This window comes from Heliangelus exortis, chromosome 25 (genome assembly GCF_036169615.1).
Source record: "Heliangelus exortis chromosome 25, bHelExo1.hap1, whole genome shotgun sequence".
Lineage (NCBI taxonomy): Eukaryota > Metazoa > Chordata > Aves > Apodiformes > Trochilidae > Heliangelus > Heliangelus exortis.
The window spans coordinates 998,026-1,021,351 of record NC_092446.1 but is presented as its reverse complement, the minus strand read 5'-3'; the positions used below and the strand labels follow the sequence as shown (position 1 = coordinate 1,021,351).

Below are 23,326 nucleotides of genomic sequence, written 5' to 3'. Positions count from 1 at the left end.
AGCAGACTCGAAGTCTGGAATCACTGACAGCTTCCACTTGGGAAGGCAGCAGAATTCCCCACCATGGGGAACCAGCAGGATCCGTGGGTGCTGTGGGTGTCCCGGGGAGAGGAGCAGCATCCCCGGGTCTGTCCCGGGCACAGACACCCCCGGGACACGGGAGGATTTGGGGCACAGACACCCCCGGGACACGGGAGGATTTGGGGCACAAACACCCCCGGGACACGGGAGGGTTCTGGTCCTACTTACGGTTGTTTTTTCCAGGCAGTGCAGCAGGTGGTGATGTTGGCTTTCAATTAAGGAGGTGCCTTTAGCCATGTGCTGTTCATCCTCAGTGGAACCCTACACAGCCAGGAAAAGGTGGGAAAGGAACAAAACCGGGTGTAAATCCATGAAAACAACTGGAACTGCCAGCATTGGCTGTCGTGGTTTCAGTGATGTCAGGGGTCAGGTTTTTCCCAAGTCTCTTTTTAGGTGACCTTTCACTACTACTGCTTAAGCTTCTGCTCTTGAAATTCACTGTGATTTTGTGACACATTAATCTGTGTGTGCCTTTGTGGGTTTGGTGGGGTTTTTTGTTGGTTTTTGGGGCATTTTTTTGTTTGTTTGTTTTGTTTTTTAATGCCTTGTCTTGTAAACTCAGGTGAGCAGCTCAGCTTTGATTCCAGCCCAGGGTGTTTCCAGCCATTCTGGAGGAAAGCTGGGAATAATGCTGCTCAGCAACCAGAGGGTAAGGAAGGACAGAACTCTGCTGTTTGATTTTCCAAGACAACATCAGGACTTTCAGGCTTGATGTGACCTTTGAGTGCCAATGTCAGAGGGCACTTTATGACACCTGTAAAGGGGTTGGGTACAGCTGAGAATGTTTAGGTTGAAAAACCCTTAAAAGGAGTGGGCCCTGCTGGGAAGGCCTCAGTTGAAGGCAGGAGGTGCTGGGGGTGCTTGGTCAGGGTCTGCTGGCTGGAAAGGCTTCTGGGGACACTTTGCAGCAGGTATGTGCATGGGGGGCTTTGGGCAGGGGTTAGGAAAAAGCCCAGATCTCAGGCTGATCTCTGGGCCTCTGCTAAGCTGAGGGGTTGTTTGGCTTCAAAAGGCTGAAACAGAAATGGGGAGAGGTTGGGCTCAGGGTGCCTGGAATGGTTTGCTCAGGTAGAGAGCTTGGAACCAAATATTAATCAAATTTAATCAGTTTGGGTGTGGGGAGAAACCAAGTGCTTTCTGCTTTTGATTTCTGTGCTGTGTCAGGGAATCAGACGTGAATGTTCCTCAAAACCCAGCATGGCACTTACCTTACAACCTGATACACCTCAGGAAGGGAAGGGAAGGAATCACTGTGGGTTGTTCTGAGAGTTTCTGTGCTATTTGAGAGCTGGGATTATTTTTCTTCCTTTCCTCTGTGGTGGCAGATTTAAGATCTGGGTTGTTAAGGATGTTCTTTCACTACTACTGCTTAAGCTTCTGCTCTTGAAATTCACTGTGATTTTGTGACACATTAATCTGTGTGTGCCTTTGATGACTGGAGTTTCCAGAGACAATTACTGGCATTAAAATGGCAATTAGGGCTTGTGAAATGTTTCCCTGCTCTCCATAAGTGAGGAGTGCCTGGTGCCTTCTGTAGCGCCTGAATCTCAAAGCCAAAAATTGATGTGTGTGGCTCGAGTCTCCTCTTAGACATGAAACAGCAGCACCTAAGTGTTTGAGAGAGAAAATGGGTGGGATGGGAGCCCCAGCAGAACTTGTCTTGGCAGAACTGCCAAGTTATTGTCTGGTTCTCTCAAGGGAGTCACATCCAGCTCTGCTCCAAGCTCTGAAGTATCTCAGTGATTCACTGCAATGCCTGTCCTGGGTGCCTTTTCCAGGATGGTTCTGTCATCCTTAAGTGAGGGAATAACTCTGGGTCTGGCAGATGCCAAGCCAGCCCCTAACATTAAGGAAGGTGACTTACTGTGCACAGGACTAAGAGATTCCTATGGGGATTTATCTCGGGAGGGTCATAGATTTTTTTTGTTGTTGTTGTTGCTATTGTTTTGGAAGATGGAGCATTCCCAGAAGTATTTTTAGAAGTGGACTAAAAAAAAAAAAAATTTAAAATCTCTTTCATTTTTCTTATTAACAAAACTCTTGTTGAGCTGACACATCGAGCAGGCCTGGTTCACACCCTGCTGGGATTTCTGAGGTCTGTGTTGGAATATTTTCCATGGAGGTCCTTGCAAGCCCTAAAGCAAATCCAGTGCTGCACTGAAACACTGGGAAAGGAGAGAGAAAGAGCACATATTGCAAACAGGATCCGTTTGTAAGGATTTGGTTGAGAGCAGAGATAAATGGAATCTGGAAGCAAAGGCAGAGCTCCCACACCTCTGGCAGATCCTGAGTTAGTTGTTAAATTTTGGTAGCACAGCCTCTGCCTCCCACCCCAAGGCCAGGGTGGGAATGAATCAGAGGATGCTGGTGACATGAAGCATCAGTGAGTGTGTCTCACACCTTATCTTTCTTCTTTTTCTTCACCCAGTTCAGTGTTTTCAGAAACAGAGTGTGCAGAACGTGGTAGCAGGAGAGGGAAGAGTGGGATCTGGGGAATCTGCTGCCCCAGGACACTGGGAGTCCCAATATCCCATAAATGTTTGCATTTTGATGGTGCTGTTGGGGAATGTCTGCCTGTAGAGACTGCACCAGTGGTACCTCTGCTACTGCAGGCAAACAAAATCTGTGTCTTCATTAGGAGAGTCTGGCTGTAATTAAAAGGCTGGTGGGGGGAGGTGAGGAGCTGGTTTGCTTTTTGATCTGGGATGCCAGTTTTGCAAGGATTTGATGCCAGCTCCCATTCAGTTTGTTCTTGGATGAAATTCACTGAGCTGCTGGTTGCTTGGAGGGAAGCTGAAACATGCTGTAGTGTCAGGTCTGAAATCCAAAATACTTCCACTTCATCTCTTCTCCTTAATGCTCCAGCAAGCAAAACTGGACACTGAATGGAGCTGAACTGGTTCAGTGGTCAGACTGCCCCTTCCCATCAGAGGGGATGCAATGCTTCTCTAGGGCTGAGCAGATTCTGCTTGTGAAAAGGCACAAGGAGGCTCCTGTCCTCCTGTTCCTGGGATATTCACCTCCCAGCACTGGAGCTAAAAGGGAATTTCAGTTAGCTGTACAAAGAGATTAGCACTAAGAGGATATGTAGCCTGCTGCCATGGGAAGAAGCTCAGCATCTCTCAAGCTCTTCTGACATAAACCCCACTAAAAATCTCTAAATGAGAAGGAGAAGGTCTGGGTGCTTCATGTAATGTAGATGGTAAATTTAAACTGCCATAAGTCCACGTGTTTCTGAAGCAGAAGTCTGGAACTCCTTCCTGCTGCTGTCCTTGGGTAAATCCTTTCCCTTCCTTCCCTTCCACACAAGGCTGAACACATCCTGTTCCCTGCCAGTGTCTTCATCCTGCTGCTAATGAAAGGACCTTCTGGCACATGTTCTGACATCTTGCAGGGTGCTTGTTCCTCAGTTTCTGGGTTTGCCTGCAGAGCCATGGCCAGGGAGTGTTCTGGGGCTGTTGTTTCACCCTCAGACTCCAGGGCATTGCCCTCTGATCCCAGTCCTGTGGGTGCTGCTGGAGGTGATGGTGCTGAGCCGTGGCTGTGCAGTAATTGCAGCTGGAATCACTGCTGGGTAACAGCCCAGCCCTGGGGGAACCACCTGAACCCAATCTGAGTTAGCATGGGGCAAGGGGGCAGAATGGGAGAGGGTCCTGACCAAGGATTCTGTGCTAATGTCACTGGCAGATGTGCTCAGGAGGTGGATGGCATTTTGGTCACTAATGTAGTAAGCACATAAGACAGAATCCTTCAGATTTTTACAGCTTTGGGGCTGGCTGGACTGTGGTGTCATTCACAGTTTGTATGCTAAGGGATGGGTTGTCCTCCTGCCAGAAAATGAAAGGACAGAAAATGTTGCTTTGTGGAGTTAAAAAGGTCAGGTACAGCTGTGCAAGCACAGCTGGTTTGCAGCTCTGTAGTTACTGAATCCCCTGTCTGGGTTCTTGTTTCAGCTTTGAGGCATCTTCTCAGGTAGCCAGGGATCATTTCCTGGTGGCCATGCAGATGCCAGCCATGCCTTTGGCAAGTTCTTGATTCAGTAAATTATATTTCTGTATGTCACAGGTGGGAGGTGATCCTTCCCTCCCCATACCCTTTCCTTTTGACTCTTTCAGCAGCAAGTTCCTTGTTTTAATAGCAACATACAGGATATTCAGGGCCTGGGTAGTAGGATTTGTGGGTCTGTGTGGGAATCATGTTACCACTTTGAGCCATAAGCTGATAAGAAAGCAAATTGCACCCAGCAAAGCTTGGGAAGACTTGCTCTGGGTGCTACGAGATGCCTAAATTTAGTTATTAATGGGTAAAAAAATCCTCTAAAACCTCTTTAGAATGTTGTTGTTTTCTTTCCTGTGTCTACAGTAGCTTCCTAGCCAACAAAATTACCCTTCTTCTACTTGTTTTTGAACCAGTGCCAGGAAGTGAACCCATTTGGCCAAATATTTCTCTCAGCCTCATGCATTTTGGACCTGAGCACTGGTGTGTCAGCTGCTCTTCCCTGAGTGGTCTTGGCAGGGAGCTTGAGCTGACGAGAAAAGTGAGAAGATTCTTGTTGAGATGACAGCCTGAAAGATCAAGTGCAAACTGAGTATCCCTGCTAAGCTCTTCTGTCATCTTCAAAAATTTAGAAATTTAAAGCTTAAAAGGAAGTTTTAAATCTGGACTTGATTTTTGCATGTAATGAAATAGCAAAATCTCAGCTGAGCTCCTTCCCAGTCCCAACCTCCCCTTCCTGGGGATAAAGCTCAGGACAAGGTGTGAGCAGCCTTCACGGTCTCGTGTTCTTGGTAAAGGAACTTTTCTTGAACTGCTCAAAGCAACATATGGTTCAAGAAACAGATTTTTCTGTGTGTCACTGCTGTTTGCAGAGCAGGGGATGGGAGCTGTGAAGTCAGGAGATCAAAGGTGTTTTGGAGGGGAGAACAGAAATGGTCCAAGCATCCCACGTTCCAGACCTGTGCTTTGTGTGAAGTGCTGGTTTGGGAATTATTCCTCTTGTAAAGGGTCAGATTCCTTTATCTCACCCTGCAAAACAAGGTGCTGATGGAACCATCTCCCTGTGTGCACAGGGCCTGGGTGCTACTGAGCAGCTCTCACCAGGAGCTGAAAAGGTTTTTCAGCTTTGATTTCACAAAGGCAAAGATGTGTGCTGGGGAAAATAGACATCTGAAGGATTAGGGCCCGTGTGAGGATGCATGAACAAGTGCCATGACTCAGTTAAGCATTCTTCATCTGGCTCTTTGCTCCCCATGTGCATGAAAGGCTGATTTATTTGAAATGAAATCCATGAAATGTGCTAATGTCTGCTCTGGTGTTGATCAGGCTTAATGTAATAACCTCCCCTCGCTTTTGCTGATTCTGCTGAGCAATCTGATGCACTTAAAACTTTTCTTCTCCCGAGTAGCTCGTGTGATCCTCCAGAGGCCTTTCTGTTAAAAATAAACCCACCAGCAACCTGCCTGGAGCAGGAGCTAGGGAATCTTTTCCTGCCCTGTTGGGTATGATCCCGTGGCCCGTGCTGGAGGGAGACTCTTGAAAATAACTCTGTTGGAAGGGAGTGGATATTTACAGCCCGGGCAGCCCCTGGGTGCTGCCCATCATCCCAGCTCCATAGCTGGGAGGGAACCTGCTCCTTGCTGGAAGCTCAGATCCTTGCCCAGCTCAAGGCAGATTTTTTTATTTTTTCATCCGTATCCCCCCCGGCACAGGGAGCTCAGCGGGACCACTGCTCCCACGGGAGCTGCTGCTGGGAATGAGCACTAAGAGGGGGATGGAGAGGGGAAGGGAGGGAGCAGGGAGGTCCTGGAGCTGTGTGGAAGGGGCTGAGGTGTCTGGACTCACCGTCAGCTCCAGGGCTTCGTTGAGGAGGCCGTTGCGCTTGCTGTGCAGGTAGGCGTTGGAGCTCCCGGTCTTGGCCACCCGGATCCTGGCCAGTCGGGCTTTCTGGGGAGGGCAAAGAGACTGAGGTTACACCCAGGCACCCAAAGTCATCAGTTCTGTGCTGGAAGGGAATTTCAGGTTCTCCTTGTACCTGGGGGTGCAATGCAGAGGGGGTGTGGGCAGGAGAAGGTGCTCGGGGAGCACCCAGCAGGTACCTGAAGAGCATCACCTGCCCCAGAGCCCTGGTGGCCCTGCCAGGGACAAGAAATGGGCTCCTGCAGACTTTTTTATCCTTTCAGAAGCTAACAGTCATTGTGGGAGGTGGGATGTGCAGCCACCAAAGACACCTGGACACGTTCCTGGTGCAGGAGCACTGGGTGGGTGACCTCCTGTGTCCCCGCTCTGCACGGCATTGCTGGCAGGGCTCAGCTCCTCTCTAAGGCCCTTCCTTGTTTAATCCTCACTCCATCTCTCAGTTCTGTGCTCTTGACATCTGTGTTGTCCCTGGCTGTGGCTGTACCAGAGCTGGCAGGGTGACACTGGTCCTGGGTGGTGGTGGAGATGCTGCTGCATCCAGGGGCATCCAGAGGGAGCAGAGCTGAGAGGCAGAGGGGTCACTTGCTCCACTTGACAGCCAAGTAACAGAGGCTGTTAAAATTGAGAAATACTGATGGAAAATTGTTCCTCATCCTGCAGGCAGGGAAAGGCACAGAATTTGTTCCTTTTGCCCTCTGCAGTGGCACTGCCAGGTTAACTTTGGTAATACGAGACTGTCCAGAAATATGCATCTGATAAACTGACAGAAGTCACTCTGCAACAGAGACATTCAACTCTTCCAATTTTAAAACCAGTCCAGTTTTAATAAATAAAGCAAGCAAGAAACACTGAGGCCCTCAACCTTATTAATCACACAGTTCATGTTTCAGTTTTCTATTCCAGTTGTTGCCTGCTTCTCTGTCAAGGGCTGATTTGCCTTTTTCTTTTCTACTGTTAATTTATGACTCAAACACTATTAAAAGTAAATACATGAAATAGCTGTGGCTATTAAAAAATAATTACATTGTGCTGTATTTTAAAATGCTGCATAATCTTTTAAATAACATGAAACTCGTGGTTTTCCTTTCTAATTAGAGGTTCTAATGGGTCTACGCTGCAGGAAGAGTAAAGCCAAGAGGCAAAAATCTGCAGTGGGCCCAGGGAGTGTAATAATTCCAGGAGCTCTATTGCTGTACATGCATGAGTGAGTCTGGCCCTCAGTTTCTGAATGATTTGTTGGGTCTTAAGAGTTTCTTTATAAGCAGCCAATTTCCCAGGCAAAGACAGGATGGGAGTCTGCAGCTTTAATGAGGTGACACAGACTGTGACCAGCCTGAAAAATAGGTTTTCTTTTGACACCCCAAAATGAGGACATCCAAAATTGACTTTCTTTTCTCTACTCCACCTAAATTCCATTGTCCTGTTTTAACATTCAGACTCCAGGTCAGTGTATGAGAGATCTGATGGCAGTGGCTCTGTGGGGATGTCCCTGTGCTGAGGTATCACCCAGGGCCATCTCCTCACCCCAGGAGGGGGGCACTGGGGGTATTTGCAAAGAGAGATTGAGGATGTACCAAGAAAATGGACCTGGATCTGCAGTTTTTTCCGAAGGCTTTCCCAGGCTGCTGTGTTGCTGAGCACCTGGATAGGACTGGCATGAGACTGGAATCTGAACCAAAAACCAGAGTCCTGCAGCTTGTTATGGGGAGAGAGCAGGGGATTAGGGACTGAGGGATGTTCCACCTCCCAGTTCCTTGGCATTGCCTCTTTGTTACTCTTAATTATGTTTCCATTAAATTATGGCTTCTGGTTGCAAGTATTTGACTTTCCTTGCTTCTGCCACAACTTTCTCTTCCTCACTCAGGACAGAATATTGGATCTAGTGATGGTCTTTACAGTGAGATGGGAGCCACTTCCATTTCCTTTCTGTGCTGGATAAAACATCAGCTCCTTTGCTGCACGAATTCTGAGACTTTCCCCCCCTTACCCACCTCACCTATAGCAGGAAAGGTTCTGTCCTCATCTCCAGTTGTTGAAGTGGGTTCAGTCTAATGCTCTTGTAATGAACATTATTCCCTTTGCCTCCAGGGTAGCAAGGATCAAATATTAATAATTGTTCTTCACAGGGACTGGAGATGGCTCATTCCTGAGGTCTGATCTCTTTTCTTCCTTGAAGCAGGGCCACTGCTATCTAAATAATTAAGCCCTATAGCTTCTGTAGTTTAGAACAGACTTTGTAATTTTAAAAAAGCATCAGTGGGGCAGGACAGAAGTTAATCCTCTTCTCCTTACACAGAAGAGTGTCTGGGATAGACACCTTGCCCAACTCTGTGCCTCCATCATGATTAAATTTGGTAGATATCTTGATTAACTCAGCTAGAGAAGTTAATTAATATTGGTACCTAAAATCTCTTTGGCCCTCCAGCCAGTTTCCCACATTGGATGAGAAGCAGCTCTGGAAGCAGAGCTGATGTTTGGAAGTGAAGGTCTGTGTGTGGTTTGGGATGCAGATCCCCCCAGTGACCCCAGCTCTGCCCTGGGGTCTGTGCTGGGTTTTTGGGGGGGTTTCAGAGCTGGGGTCACCCCAGAGCACACCTCTGGGGATGCTTTTACCATCCTGCAGGGCTCAGTGCTCAGGACAGGAGGCAGGGAAGGGGAGGACCACGTCCCTCTGGCCATCTCTGTGTCCTCCTGGGGTAGGGACTTTGTCTTCTGCATCTGCCCCCCAGATGTGACAGACTAAAGGGCACTGGGGCTGGGCCTGAGCTCACTGTTACTGAATATAACCCCTGCTCAGAGAGGCTAAAAAAGGAAAAGGAAATGGTACAGTGTGTCTGCATGTGGAGTGGGGAGAGGAGTTGCTAGGAAACCACAGGATCTCAAAATGCATATGACCTAATCTGGAAGATAATTTATATGATGAAAATAATAATACTAATGACAGTCACTTACAGGTTAGGATGATTAATTTGGTTATCTCTGAGCCCACGTGTTCCTGGGGCAGGGCTGGAGAACTTGGGGCTCCTTATTGCTTTTTAAGAAACTGGAAACTTGGCAGAAGCAGGAAGGGCAGTGAAGCCCTTGCTGTGAGGAGTGGGGAGGGTGATGGAAGGGGCTGTCAGTGTCCTGGGAATTCTGCCTTTCCCAAAGGGACTGAAAAGGACTAAAAATAATCACCTTTAATCTTTTAGTTGCTTTAGACAAGTGCAAGGAGCAGGAGTTGCTGGCTAGGATGAAAGCTTACCAGATGGCAGGCCCAGGAAACAGCTAATTATTATTTATTGATGATTTTCATCTAGTTCTCATGCAGGTAATGCTCATTTTTGATTTATGTGCTATAATAAACTATTAAGTTACAACCTATGACACATGTAACTTGGAAAGGGAATGGATGTAACCTTCATCTGGTGGAACAGCTCAGCACCCAGCCTGCTGGGGTGGCTTTTCCTTGCCAGGCAGAAAATGGAAAATTCTTCAGTTTTAAAAAAAGCATTCAAACTCAGAAGTGGACAAGAAATTAAATGAATCTGCTGTCTGTGGAGTGCTGTGCTCAAAGCAGTCAGGGAACCCTGCTCATCTGTCCTGCTTGTGGCTCTGATCTGTCACCTTCAGCAGAGCCTGGGTCCTGCTGGGCTGCCAGGTGAGGGCTCAGGGTTATTGCAAGTGTTTGAATCCTGAGTTAAATCATGTCTGTTCAGATGGCCCAGAGAATAAGTGCAAGTTGTGGTTCTGCTGGCTGTGGTTCCAGCTGCCAATCCTGATGGGCAGGCAGCAGCCTTGGAGAAAGTTTCTGCAGATTTTTTTTGTTATTTTTAACCTTTTTTTTTTTTTTTTTTTTTCCCCCAAGAAGAAAAGTGTGAACATTTGGCCTTTTCTTCCTCTGAGATCTTTACGTTAAACAGCTTTTGAACCAAGTTTAAACATTCTGTCATGTTTGCTTTGGGGAAGATGTGGTAGAGCTGCATATGGAAATCAGATAGCATAGAACTCATTATATTCCTATATAATTTGATAGAGCCACTTACAGTGAGACCTTGATCTTATTTTGGGCCTCTTCATTACTTTCCAGAGATGAAAGATTCCCCTCCTGTCCTCTGTGACTCTCCTTTTAATCCAACCTTACCCTTGGCACCATTAAAGCAACAGAACATCCATTTCCAATGCCCTGTATCATTTCATCTCTCCCAACACTGAGGAACAGGATGTTCAGGGTATTTATAGAACAATGCACAGAATCTGGGGTTGAATGGATCTCAGATTCTCTCCCAGTCACAGGTGTCCTGGCTGATTGTACACAGAGCTTTGGGAAATGTGTGGTAATATGCAAAACCTGCAGGGAGGAACACAGGAGGGTCAGGAAGGCCCTGGGGTGCTGAGGCCAGTCCCCTCCTATTGCAAAATTCCTTTTGTACCTTTTCATCTTGGACTTAACAAGCTCTGGCTTAAGCTTAGTGAAGCTCCTGCTCCTACTGGGCATTTATTTTAGAATTTCATTCTTCTATTCAGAAAATTTCTACTGATTTCCAGGCTGCATGTATTTGTTGCCAGCTTTACTTGGTTGTCATTGTATTGACATTTTCTTTCTGAATTGGCCATTCCCTTTCTGGTGTTTGCTGCATTCTATGGGAAAGAATAGACTAAACTTCTTTTGTGGAGCTTGACAATTCTCCCTTTGCTCCTTTTGCTTTACATTTAAGAAGCAAGCTTTTTTGGGGGGAGGTAATTTCATATTTTTATCCTCTGTAGGTGCCCCACATATTTCTAATACCTTTTCTTAGTTCTCCATCTATATATCCACCCAGCAAGGGTGTCAATCAGATCTCTGTATGCTCTGACCTTACAGACAGTTCTTTCCTTGTCTGAAATATGTTTTACACATCCTGGCTGAATTTCAAAGCTTCCTCTGTGCTGAGGTTCCCACACTCCCTGTCCAGCTGAGTGGTGGCAGAGCTGCTGCTCCTTCTCTTGCCTCTCAAAATAGCAGAAATGTCTTTTATGGCTTTTTTTTTTTTTTTTTTTTGTGTGTGTGTGTGTGTGTTCTCAATTCTGTAAGAGATTTTTCAAGCTTGGGTCCAAATCTCTCCAGGAATTCATGGTCATTGGTGGTGGAAATCTGGTATAGTTTGTTGGAGTTAGAAGTGAAGTATGATGGGGTGTAAACCAGGGTGTCAGAATTAGTCTGGGAAGAAATTGTTTAATAAACATCCATCTTAAAGTGTCTCGTGTTTTTTAGCCTTATTACTAGAGAGGTTGCTGTCCTCCATTACTCTAAACCAAGGCACTGTGTTTCTCTGAAAGCCAAGTGTGAGGAGCATCTCTCTGCCTGTGATTTATCTCTCTGCCTGTGTTTCCAGCTCTCACTTTCCTAACGCCTTTCACGCCCCTAATTAATAGCTCTGAAGTATTCAGAGGATGGAGAAATTAACAGAATTTGATCTAGTGTCACATGCCAGCTTGCCAGAGCTGATAGATGAACACTGATTAATGGTGTGGAGGCCTGTGGGTAGCTACAGAAAATGAAGGCCATTGCTTCATGGAGTGCTGCTCACCCCTGCCCCAGGAAGCTGGTGAGGATGGGAGGGAACAGGAGCTACAAAACCTTTGGATGGAACTCCAGAAGAACCATCCAAGTTTGTAAAACTTGTGCCCTTTGTCCCCTGTGGGATGAAGCCCAAGGGCTGGTGGTGTGGGAATTGCTGCTTCCCCAGGGGTCCAGGGCCTGTGCTCCATCCCAGGGCTCTGCTGCCAGCTCTCAGCATTCCCTGCCAGAGGTTTTGCTTGCAGAGAGCAAGAGCTGCTTGGAAGTGGTGGCTGTGAACTGCAATCAGCTCTTGCTGAAGCTCTTCCTTATTTTATTCTTGCCCAGCACTTCCAGGCAGACCGTGATTTCCCCATAGAGATTTTTTTTTTTTTAAATTTATCTGTAAGTTTGCACACTCCTGATTCCCTTGCCTGCTCAGGAGCCTTTCTCTGCCAGGATTTGCTGTGGCTCTGCCTGGTACATGGTGTCCATCCTGCTGCAGCTTTGGGTCAGCAAGAACTGTCCCTGCAAACAGCTGGGTGAGTTTAAAATCCCAGGTAGGAATGGTGGTATTGTAAGCTGGTTTCTCTTTATAACCTTCTACCTGCCTGTGAACTGACTGCAAGAATCCACTGAGCCAGGAAAAATGATTTTTTCCCAGCTTGATGGGATAAAAACCCGAGTCCCAGAGAGGGAAGTGTGGAAGGGTGATGCTGCAGCAGCAGCAGCTGAGTTGGTTGAACCAGACTGGTTGTACTGGGCAGACAGAAGAGGATGGCAGGCTCAGAGATCCTGCCTTGTGTGGTTTGGAGCCTGATGGGATGCTGAAGGTGTCAGGAGTTTCTGCTTGATGGGATTTTCATGACCTTTAAGCAACAAAGCCTTGTTCTGAGTCAGACTGTGAAGGCCACCACTGCTGGGTGGAGTGGGAGGAGTGGAGTAATGAGATTCTGGGACTCCTCAAGTTGGGCTCTGCAAGACATCTGGCAGTGTGTAAGCAGGGAAATTCTGCAGTGGCCCTGGAGGGATGTGCTGGCAGGATGCAGAGTGCTCCCATCCATCTGACACATGGGATGAGGGCTGGGAGACCTGGGCTGCCCTCCCAGCACCATGTGTCAGCTGCAAATGTTGTTCTTCATCTGGTTATCACTGCCAGGGTACAAATTAGTAACTGCAATCAACTTTGCTGCCACTCACACCCACTTTTAGTTATCTCTTCTCCTGTCCCAGTGGAGATATCCATATCCATTAATCCAGACAGAACCCCATATTGCAGGGGTGCTGGGAGCTGAGCTGCACCCAGCCCACTTGGTTCCACATTACTTAGGCAGAGTGGTAAAATAACCAGTTCTTAAAGGCAGCAGCAGCAAAGAATCTGATCACTACAACCCAGCTCTGAAGTAGGATGGGTCTTCCCAACAGTTTTTGGCTGAGCACCTTGCTCACAGATCCCCTTGCCCAGCAGTTCTCAGCTTGGGTGCATGGAGATGCCTGGGATGAAGTGAAAGGGGTACCTACCCCAGCACAAATAACTTTTTAACAAAAGCATTAAAAAAGCTTTTTTTCCCCTTGTCAAAACCTGTTAAATATCAACAACACCAAACACATATTCCACACAGACTCACTGTGGTTGAAAACCCCATGTTTTTTAAATGTCAGCCAGCTCCAGCTTTAACCTTATTGTTTCTCTCTCTCCTTAAGTTCCCAACCCCATTCCCTGCTGGGAACTGACTCATGTTCTGGTGCTGAGCTCTCCTTAGCTCACAGCTTTTCTCCAGTCACTTTTTCTGGCCCTTCTGTTCCACACTCTGAAGTTCACTAAGCCACCTCCAAAATTTAGGGTGTCATCTGAAAAACAGAACATTTCAAAGCTGACTCCCCTGCTCTGTAGCAAATCAATTATTATAATGGGCTCATTATTGGCAGGCGTGTGGGCTGCCTTTCTCCTGGGTATGATGATGACATAGATCTAGCATTAAGCAATCTTTTTCTCACCATCTCCTCTCTTCAGCTGCTCTGCTGATGCAGTCCTGCTTCCCCTGCCTCTGGATGGGTCTGGCACGGGCTGTGCCTCCTATGGAATATTCAGAGGGATGTCTGTGTCCTTTCTCTTCCTTCCTTTTGGCTTAAGCCCCCTTTAAGCATCTCCATAGTTACCTCTCCATCAGTCTGCAGTCAGAGCAGCACTTTCTCTCCCTGCCTTCCTCCAGCTATTGCCTCTCAGGGAATTCCATCTGAAGAGATCCAGCTTCTCCCTTCTCCCCTCATTCCTTTCTTCTGCTCTGAGCCTGAATGCTTTAATTCATCCACCAGACAATGTGTCCACTTCTCTGCTTCACCCCATTTACCCCATCCCCTCCTTGACAGTCTGTGTTACACTTTTCAGTCCTCTGTTAGGGTTTTATGTGAGAGAGGCTCTGCAGAATGGTTCTGTCCTGGGCAGCCCTTTCATTGCCTAAGTCTGAGTGTCTGATTCTTTCCTGGAAACTTACAGCCCAGAGGATGAAATGAGCAGTCTAATTCAAGGTTTTTGCAGTATGTTTCTTGTTCTCATAGTGCCAGAGGCCAGCAGATAATAAATGAAATGAACTGAACAGCCTGAGAAGCTCTAGTCCTCAAAAGCATATTTACTGCAGACCTGAACCCAAGCCCTGTGATTACAGAAGTCTTATATTCATAGATGACAGATTCAGTTTAGTCCCTGTGAAGTGCACCACTAAAACCATGCTAATCCCTCAGAGATTATCAGCCATTTCAGTATCTTGGCTCATTTAGCAAATCTCACCATCCAGTGATAAGTGCACTCTACATGTGTTGGGTTTTTTCACAGCCATTCCCCCATCTGTGGTGTGTCTGGGAGCAGACACAGTCCCTGGGGAAGAGGCCCCTTCCAGAACATCAGTTTTCCCCCAAACTGAGAAGATCCAGAACAACTCAGCTGCCACGTTTTACCCCTAAGGGGATGCTCTAGAGCCCAGTTTGCTTCAGGTATTTTCAGAGACACACCTGGGTTTTTCTTAATCTTTGTGGGGTTTTTGTCATTGTTTGTGCAAAGTCAGGGCCCTGGGTTTTAGCATGGGTTCTTCTGGTGGGAATAGCCCTGTGCTTGGGGCTGTATCCACTCAGTCTCTGACTTCTGAACCATGAACCCTTTTCCTTTGCTGCTGCTGCTAAAGGAGCAGCATTTGAGTTGCAGTCAGTGGCTGCCTCTGCCTTCTCTTTCTGGGGCTGGAAGGTGGGAGGTGTGGTACCAGATACTTTCCCCCTTCACGTGTCATTTCTGCTGCAAACTGCACACAGCAAGAGAGACTCCAGCATTATCTGAATTACAAAGTTGTTCTATTGTCAAGCCTTTTAAGTGTCAAATTCTCTTTTAAAACCAAAGGCTGTGACATTCACTCAAGAACAGCCTCGTTTCAAAGTCAGGAAGGTCTATTCTTAGCACATCAGTCAAAAAAAAAAAAAGTCTTTGGGGAAAAAAAAACCAAACACAAAACAACAACCACAAAACAATTTTACCAAAATGAACCTTGTCAGAAATGATCAATTTATCTTCCATCCAGATTGACCTGGTCCTTGCAGTATGCCAGAGGACAAAATTTGATGACACGGCACAATAAATTAGGATTGCCAGATCTTGCAATTAATTCTCTTGCAGCACAGTTTTGGCAAAGGGTAATTTATCTTCAAGGTGATTAAATCACCGGTAGCTTGGTTTTGGTTTTGTTTATTTTCCTTCCTTTTGAAGGAACATTTATCCTCAGTTAGCTGAAGCTTAGATGCTGATGAGTAACAGCCTCCTCCTGGTATTTGATTAATCTTATTTAAATACCTCTTTTTGCTAGACCAGTGCCTCCTCACCAGCTAAGAGACAAAGTTAAGTCTGAACACATCATAACCCAGAGGGACATCAGGGCTGTGCTGCCTTCCCCTCTTTTCTGAACCCCTCAGGAACCCCAGGGAGCTGGAGAGCCCAAATCTCACCCCTGGCCATCAAATCTGTGGGTGTCACATCCATGGCTTTGCTTGGAAAAGCCATGCAAATGTCTTTATATTTTAATTAGGTGGGGATGGAGTTTCGACTGTTGCTAAGTTCCTGTTCTGAAGAAGGAGCTCAGTTCCCCAAAGGATGGTGCTGGAAGAAGTTTGCTATCAAAGCAGCTTCTTAATGTCCCTGTGTACATCCTGACCATCTCCAGAGAGTGTCATTAATGTGCTTCTGTCTCTTTCCTTCTCTTTAGCATTCATGCAGTGATGATCATGTGAAAATTACTCACACTTCTGACTTGAGAAAACTTTCTTAGCCCAGAAATTAATCCAGTATCAAGGGAATTAGAAATTCAAATCGGGGGAAAATTATACACTGTGTGTGTCAATACAACAAACCTTATAAAAGCTGCAATCAATCATATGGGCAATGAGGGTGTGGGTACAGTGCCTGGCAGGGGGGGCCTCAACAAATAAAGGAGAAGGTGAATCAGAACCAGACCTTCCCCTTGGTGCCTGGAGAGAAGGACAGACTGAGACAGGAGACAGAACTGGGCTCAGTCCTGCAGCTCCCATGGTTATGCACAAATCCTCTCTGTTTATTTGCCTTGCCATTTATCTGCTGTGCTGCAGCACGGGCTCTGCCTCTCTCTGTGTTTCTCTGCTATTTCAGCAGAGCAAATGCTTTCTTCCCAAGTCAGTAAGTGGGGAATTGCAGTGTCCCCATCTGCACGAGCATCCCTGTGCTGCCCAGAACAGCCCCCAGCAGGTCCCCAAGCAAGGAACCCCCAGCTCCCCTATTCCTGGGTGCAGCCTCGTGTCAGGCAGCTCCCCCTGTGAACCCTTCAGCATCATCAGAGGGGTTCAGTGATCTGTGCTGCTGTCCCACTGCCTGGCTGCTGTCTGGATGGATGCTGTGTGGCACTCAGAGAGCTCCCAGCATGGCAACTTCAGATTTTTTTTAACCTGTATTAAGTTGTATGACTAATCAGATCAACAGCTCTTCCCCAGAAACACCTCCCAGAATCACTGCTGTTGGATGTTTCACTTGTTCAATGCCAAAGCTAATGCAGGGATGTGTAAAACCCAGCAGTAACTTCTGGAGCCTGCAGCTCATCCCTCTGTGGTGCTCTCTCTGCCACTCTCCTGATGTGTTTTGACTGCCAAATTTTGCGGTTTTGTGGGTCTTGTATCTCAGCTCTTTGCTGACAGCTCCCTGAGATGCAAGAAGTAGGCACAGCCCAGATGCTTGCCTGGAGCAGAAATAGCTCAGCTTTCTACTCCCCTTCTCCACCAGGTCCCCTGAGCCTCGAGTTTCTGGCAGACAGCATTCCACGGGGAGAGGGGAAAAAAACCAAAAACCCCAGACCTTTTGTTTGCAGTTGTTGTAAAAACCTGAGTCTGGTTTTGGTGCAATTTAGCAGACTGAAATAGAGATGATAAATCTGTTAAACTTTCTCAGAGACTCAGTAGGGTTCTGCTGGTTTAGAGGTGTTCAGGAATCCTCAGCTCTCCCCGGGGCAGGGCTCTGCTCACCTTCTGTGCTCGGCGCTTGTCGGCTCTCTGGTTCTGGTGGTAAATGCGGCTGAAGTTGGAAACGATGACAGGGACAGGCAGAGCAATGACCAGCACCCCGCTCAGGGAGCAGATGGAGCCAAAGATCTTCCCAGCAATTGTCTTGGGCACCATGTCACCATAACTGGAGGGGGGAAAAAAGAAAACAGGGAAGGAATTTCTTCAGACGAGTCCAGCGGCACCTGAAGCTTTTTCACCTTGGGGGGGAGTCCAGGGGAGGCACCAACACCCAGAAACCACCAAGTCCTGGGGTGCTGCCACCCTGGAGCTGCCAGTTCACCCTGTGCCTTAGCAGTGGCTTAAGCCAAGCCAAGGAAAGGCACTTTTGTTGCAGAACAGATGTCAGTTCACCTGCTGAGTGGCTCCGTTCGCATCCTCACCCACTCGGTGCCTGCCCCTGCCAATGGGCTCCAACCAGCCCAACACTGCCCATCTGCTGCTGAACAGCTTCATGTTTTTCATTCCCTTGTATCCAGGACTGATTGACACTCCCACATCAAACCCCAGCAGTTTCTGAGCCATCTGTACAGCCAGAAACTTGGGGGTTGTTCGTTCACCTGCAGGGATGGTGACTCCACCACTGCCCCAGGCACCCATCCCACTGCCTGACCACTCCTTTGGGCAAGAGATTTTTCCTGATATTCAACCTAAACCTCACAGCTCAGCTCCTGCTGTCCTGTTGGCAATGCCAGCCTTGTTGCCCAGGTGCAGTGACTCTGCTGAAAGGCTCTTTCTCCCCCATTCTTTGCCCTCTGGAAGTGGCTTCGATGTTTTCTTCTGCACATGGCTGATGGGCAAACAAAAACCCACCCAGAAAGCTGGGTGTGGGGTGCAGGGTGTTCTGATCATGTAATAAAACCCCTGGAGTGTAGCAGGAACATGATGAGCACAGCCACTGCCTGAAAGGATGCTCAAATGAAAGCCTCCCAAGGCAGCCTTTGTTTCAGGGTGCTTGGAATCTTTCCTTCCAGGCTTGGTGGCAAGGGGTTACCTGTGCTGGGCCAGCTCACTTGCTGGTGTCCCAGCAAAAGCTTAGTTTCATGCTAAGGGACAGCTTCTCTTTGCCATTTTCAGGGTTTTGTGTGTAACTGCTCCAGGCTTCACTGGCTAAGGCTTAATTGTCCCAAGCAGAATCCTTCTGCCTTCACCTGCACTAAAACCCCTCAGAATATCTCAAATCAATAAAATACTATTTATGTATATTCATGTTCTAGTTGCTGCTTTATGCAGAGATAGTTTAAAAGCTCCTGCTAAGTGACAAGGTCTTCTGCCTCATTTAACCCTGTTCTGAAAAAAAAAAAATAAATTCTTACATTTCTCCTGCTGCCTCTTAATACCATAAGGCTGCAAATTAATAATGTGCCTCTGACATGATCTGAGTGACCTGGAGCACTGAGAGGAAGCCCTTGTGTGTGTTTGTGGCAATGAGTGTCTGGCTCAGAGGCTGCCTGGGAGGATTTTGTTCTCCAGACTGAGTGCTCTGAGCCCCCCAGGGAAGGTCAGGCTGCCTGGGGCTGGGGAGGTGTAGGACCTGATCTGCCAAACTCTGGGAAGTTGTGCAGTGGCTGGAGGAGGATGCACAGGGACAAGAACAAAAACTTGTGGCACTGGTCTGTCTGGATTTAGCCCAATGCCCTGTGCAGACAAAGCTCTGGGATCCATCCCTCTGGGTTTTCCCACCTGGAGCTGTGCTCTCTGCTTCCCTGGGCTGGGCTGTGGGTGCCATCTCCTGTCTGATGGAGCAGAGAGACCCAGGGGGCTCCCCATGCACTCAGCCAGAGCCTTCCCTTTGCTGGGGCTCTGATGGGGATGGGAATGAACCCACGAAGTTGCATTTGTTCTGCTCCTCTATTGACATGTGCAGCTCCTGCAATATTAATTGCTGGAGTGACTATTTTTGTCTTGAGGTACTAATGGCCACATGGCATATTTATAACAGACACGGTGCCAAATAATTTCAAATACTGGATTTCAGTTAGGGCTAATTAGGCATTTAAACCCCCAAACTTCTTTTCCCCAGACTGGCATGAGAGAGCTCAACTTTCCCATTAATTTGTTTAGTAAAAGGCAACTTGTCATCTAAAAAATTTCTTCTACAGAAAGTGCATTTTAAGTAATTTATCAATAATCTCATTAGAGCAGCAAGAAGATAGAAGAGGCAGGTAATGATTAACATTCAGAGGGTCTAATGGGATCTTTGAGCCTGTAATAAAACAACAGGAGGCTGTGAATTCAGTAGGCTCAATGTGACCTCTAGTAAATCATTCCAGATTTCTGTGCCTCAGTTCCCCAGTTTTGAAGGGAATTGGTTGCTTCTTCTGTGCCTGTTTAAGGAGGATTTGGGTTCTTCAGAGTGGGAGCACGTGGCAGTGACCCCAAACACTGCTGCCCCAAACACCAGCAGTGCCAGGCACTGGTACAGAACCTGGGCTGGTCCAGAGAGCAGTGCTGAGCATCACTCATCCAGCTGTGGCACATCCCTGCACACAGACACCTTTTCTATTTGGCTGGGACTCTGGAGCCTCTGCACATGCATCCCATATCTCCAATGACACAGATTTGGTTTTTTTCCCTTTTGCTCCTCCTGGTGCCCCTTCAAATCCCTTTTTCCCAGTGAGGAAAGTCTGAGCACAGGCTCTTACTCACTGGGCACAATGTCAATTCAGTTAAAGCCCTAAACAGACAAACCAGGAAAAAAACAAGCTAGGGTATGCCTTTAATGTACTCACTCTTTAGACTGGAAAAGACTGGGAACGTTGAGGGTTTTTTTTCCCCTTTTTCTTTTTTTTCCCCTTTTTCTTTTTTTTTCCCCTTTTTCTTTTTTTTTCCCCTTTTTCTTTTTTTTTCCCCTTTTTCTTTTTTTTTCCCCTTTTTCTTTTTTTTCCCCTTTTTCTTTTTTTTCCCCTTTTTCTTTTTTTTCCCCTTTTTCTTTTTTTTTCCCCTTTTTCTTTTTTTTTCCCCTTTTTCTTTTTTTTTCCCCTTTTTCTTTTTTTTTCCCTTTTTCTTTTTTTTCCCTTTTTCTTTTTTTTTCCCTTTTTCTTTTTTTTTCCCTTTTTCTTTTTTTCCCCTTTTTCTTTTTTTTTCCCCTTTTTCTTTTTTTTCCCCTTTTTCTTTTTTTTCCCCTTTTTCTTTTTTTTTCCCCTTTTTCTTTTTTTTTCCCCTTTTTCTTTTTTTTCCCCTTTTTCTTTTTTTTTCCCCTTTTTCTTTTTTTTTCCCTTTTTTCTTTTTTTTTCCCCTTTTTCTTTTTTTTTCCCCTTTTTCTTTTTTTTTCCCCTTTTTCTTTTTTTTTCCCCTTTTTCTTTTTTTTTCCCCTTTTTCTTTTTTTTTCCCCTTTTTCTTTTTTTTTCCCCTTTTTCTTTTTTTTTCCCCTTTTTCTTTTTTTTTCTTCCTCTTTTTTCTTTTTTCTTTTTTTTTAATGTATTTATGTGCAGTGTGACTTCTGTGTCCTTTGGACAGCCAAGGAGCATAAGTGACTCCCCCTGCTCAGCAGCCATTAGCCTGGCAGCATCATGTGCTGCTGCTTTGCTCTCTGTCAGTCCTGGAAATGTTACCAAGTGGAAGTCACTGCTGCTGAGTTGTGGTGTTAGCAGCAGTGTCTGGACACTGCTTAGCTCCCCAGCTGGAGACAGCAATAAATAAGGTGCTGAACAGCTCATCAAATGACTCGCTCTAAAAATAGACTCTCAGCAGCATCTCTGATCATCTCCCTGGAAGAAAATTCTCCTCCAGGAAGAGGGAATTGTAGTCCAGAAGCTGGAAGATGCTGTGATTTAGGGACAGTGCTGGGCAGTGACCTCTCTGGGGACAGTGAGAGCCTGGCAGGGAATGTTCTTTTCCAGCTGCCTTTTGCTGTGGCAGCTCAAGGGGGGCACCTGGGAGGGGTGGGAGGGCCACAAATGACTGTGGTGGGACAGCTCTTGTCTCCATCACCCTCTCCAGACACAGGGGAGATAAGAATGCAATTGAAACCTGAGAAACCTGTATCCCAACCCCTTCCCTCTTAGCTCACCCTTTCCAGAGCTGGCTGGGAAGGTCCCAGAGCCCACGCAGGGACATGGGGACAGCTCGGGGAGCAGATGCTCAGAGGAGGACTCAGCTTTTTCTGGTTGCTCTGTTTATCCAGGGACATTTCCCACCCAGTGGTGCAAAACCTTGTGGTTTTCACACACAGCCTGCTGAAAGCTGAAATATTTCATGGAGGATGGAAACAGAAACAATGCTGCTTCCAGTGGCTGGATGGTGCTGCCTCCTACGGCACTGCCAGCTCTTTGGGAGCTGCTTTATCTCTCTAACCTTTTGCCCAGCACAGCAGAGTCAAAAGAATATTTCACTCCATCCTGGAAGGTTCTGCTTTTAGGACAATAAGAACAGAATCATAACATTATGTGCCACACAATAGAACATGATTTTGTAAGCCTTTTGCATAAAAGAGAGAGAATAAGGCATGGAATTATCGTGTAGCTTTCCAGGTGCAAGAGACCCTTCTGTGTCTGGTAAGTAAATGCTGTGCAATGTTTTGGTTTGCACAAAGGAGTAAAAATGGTCTAAAATCCAGCTGGAATATTTAATTTGCAGTGCAAGATTGTGCACGTTGCATCTGACAGCCCAGAGGAGCTCGTGTCCCTCCAGTTAATAGGTACCAGTCCAATGTAATCACACTAATGCTGCTTTGGACCCCCAGTGAAATAATGATTGTGTCACTTCCAATGAAACAGTGAAAACAAAAGCAAATATTATTCATTCCTTTCTTGGTTTTGCACCTGAGGAATGAACAGGGAATTAACAGCCATGTATGGGCTGTGTCTGGGGTTCTAATCCCAGTTCCACTGCCACAGGGGCTGTTTCATCTGCCCTGCTGGAATTACCCCAGGAACAGGCAGAGCTCTGGGAGCTGTTTTCCTGCCTGCCTGGGCTTTATCCTGGCATGGATTCACATCTCCAGGTTTGCAAAGATCCTGGTGCCTTTTTCAGCAGAGGGTTCCCACCCATCACGTGTGGTGTGGTGTGTGCTGGGGGGGCTCTGGAGGTACCAGGGCACGGATGTCACCTGATGGATTGGATGTCCTGGAGCCATCCTCAGAGCTGAGGCTTTGGCAGGGGCTTGTGTTATGGGCTCTGGGAAGGCAATTCCACCTTTTCCCTGCTCCCCAGGTCTGGGAGGGAGATGAAGATCCTTTCAGGGCTATCCCAGGTGAATGTTGTGAGGATTAATTAGTGAATGCTGGTGTGATAACTTCAGAAATGCAGGAGAAGTGTTTTGGAAGTGTTCTGCATGCACAGACTCAGTGCTCCATGTCCATGAGGAGAGGCTGGTGTGTTCAAGTCAGGATTTTGGATGTGTGGATGCTTTGGGCTCAGGAGGAGCCCAGCATGGGGGAGGCTGCCAAGAGCAGAGCCCCTGAGCAGGCTGCAAAATGAGACCTGAGCTGCAAATCACCTGTGGCCAGGGAAGCACAGAGCCCACTTCATGCTAGGATAGCTTTACATTAAATACACTTATTTTCTGCCTCGTTTTGAGCTGTGCAGCTTCCCAGCTGGGTACTCAACTTCTGCACTAGCTGACTTGCTTTTACTCTACTGTGTTCTTTGTCCCTGGCATTTTTATTATTTTTTTTTCTGTTAATGTTTTCATGGCTGTGCTCATCCTCCCTGGATATCCTGCAGAAACTGCAGCCACCAGCCAGGCTGCCAGGGATGATGCTGTAGATGTGTAGCAGTGCTAGCAGCAGCAGCTTATCTTCAGTACTCAGAGTCCTTTTGATTTTTCTGTAGAGCTGTGGTCAGCAGTTACTTGGGTAGGGATTTTCTGGCAATGTTGCCTTTTGATTTTATTTTGGTTTATAAATTCATATCTCTTACTGGGTTTTGTATAATAAAAGGACAGAGATGGCTCTGAAATCCTGAAGAAAGCTCTGATGCTGTCAGGCCCTTCTCTCCTGCAGAGGGGTGGGAAGGCAAAACATTCACAGCTGGGAGGGATTTCTGTGCAAGGAGTTCTCAGTGTTCCATGACATTGTGTGGAATTAGAGATCCATGGAATGACTGCTCAGCTGCCCCCTTCCTGACCCCACAGCCCTGGCTGCATCACCCAGGATGCAAAAGGAGCCCTGAGGAGATGCAACTTCTGCTGCTCCTCTACCAGTGAGAACTGGGAAGAGGAGCAGGTTATTCCCTGAGGATTTGCTGAGGAGGGATCTGGGCAGCCCATACCAACCCTCACCAAAGCAAATTAAAGGATCAGATGGG

At 47.0% G+C, this 23,326-nt stretch overlaps 1 protein-coding gene across 4 annotated transcripts in view; it reads right to left on the bottom strand.

The window, feature by feature from the left end:
• The window catches only part of KCND3 (potassium voltage-gated channel subfamily D member 3), a 96,520-nt gene that overhangs the window by 11,120 nt on the left and 62,074 nt on the right, over positions 1-23,326 (bottom strand). For all 4 annotated transcript variants that reach the window (XM_071768550.1, XM_071768549.1, XM_071768551.1 and 1 more), the window contains exons 3-5: positions 17,042-17,204; positions 5,923-6,024; positions 250-342 (exon numbers count right to left, since the gene is read on the bottom strand). In XM_071768550.1, coding sequence (XP_071624651.1) covers positions 250-342; positions 5,923-6,024; positions 17,042-17,204 — 358 coding nt within the window. The remainder of the gene's footprint in view (positions 1-249; positions 343-5,922; positions 6,025-17,041; positions 17,205-23,326) is intronic.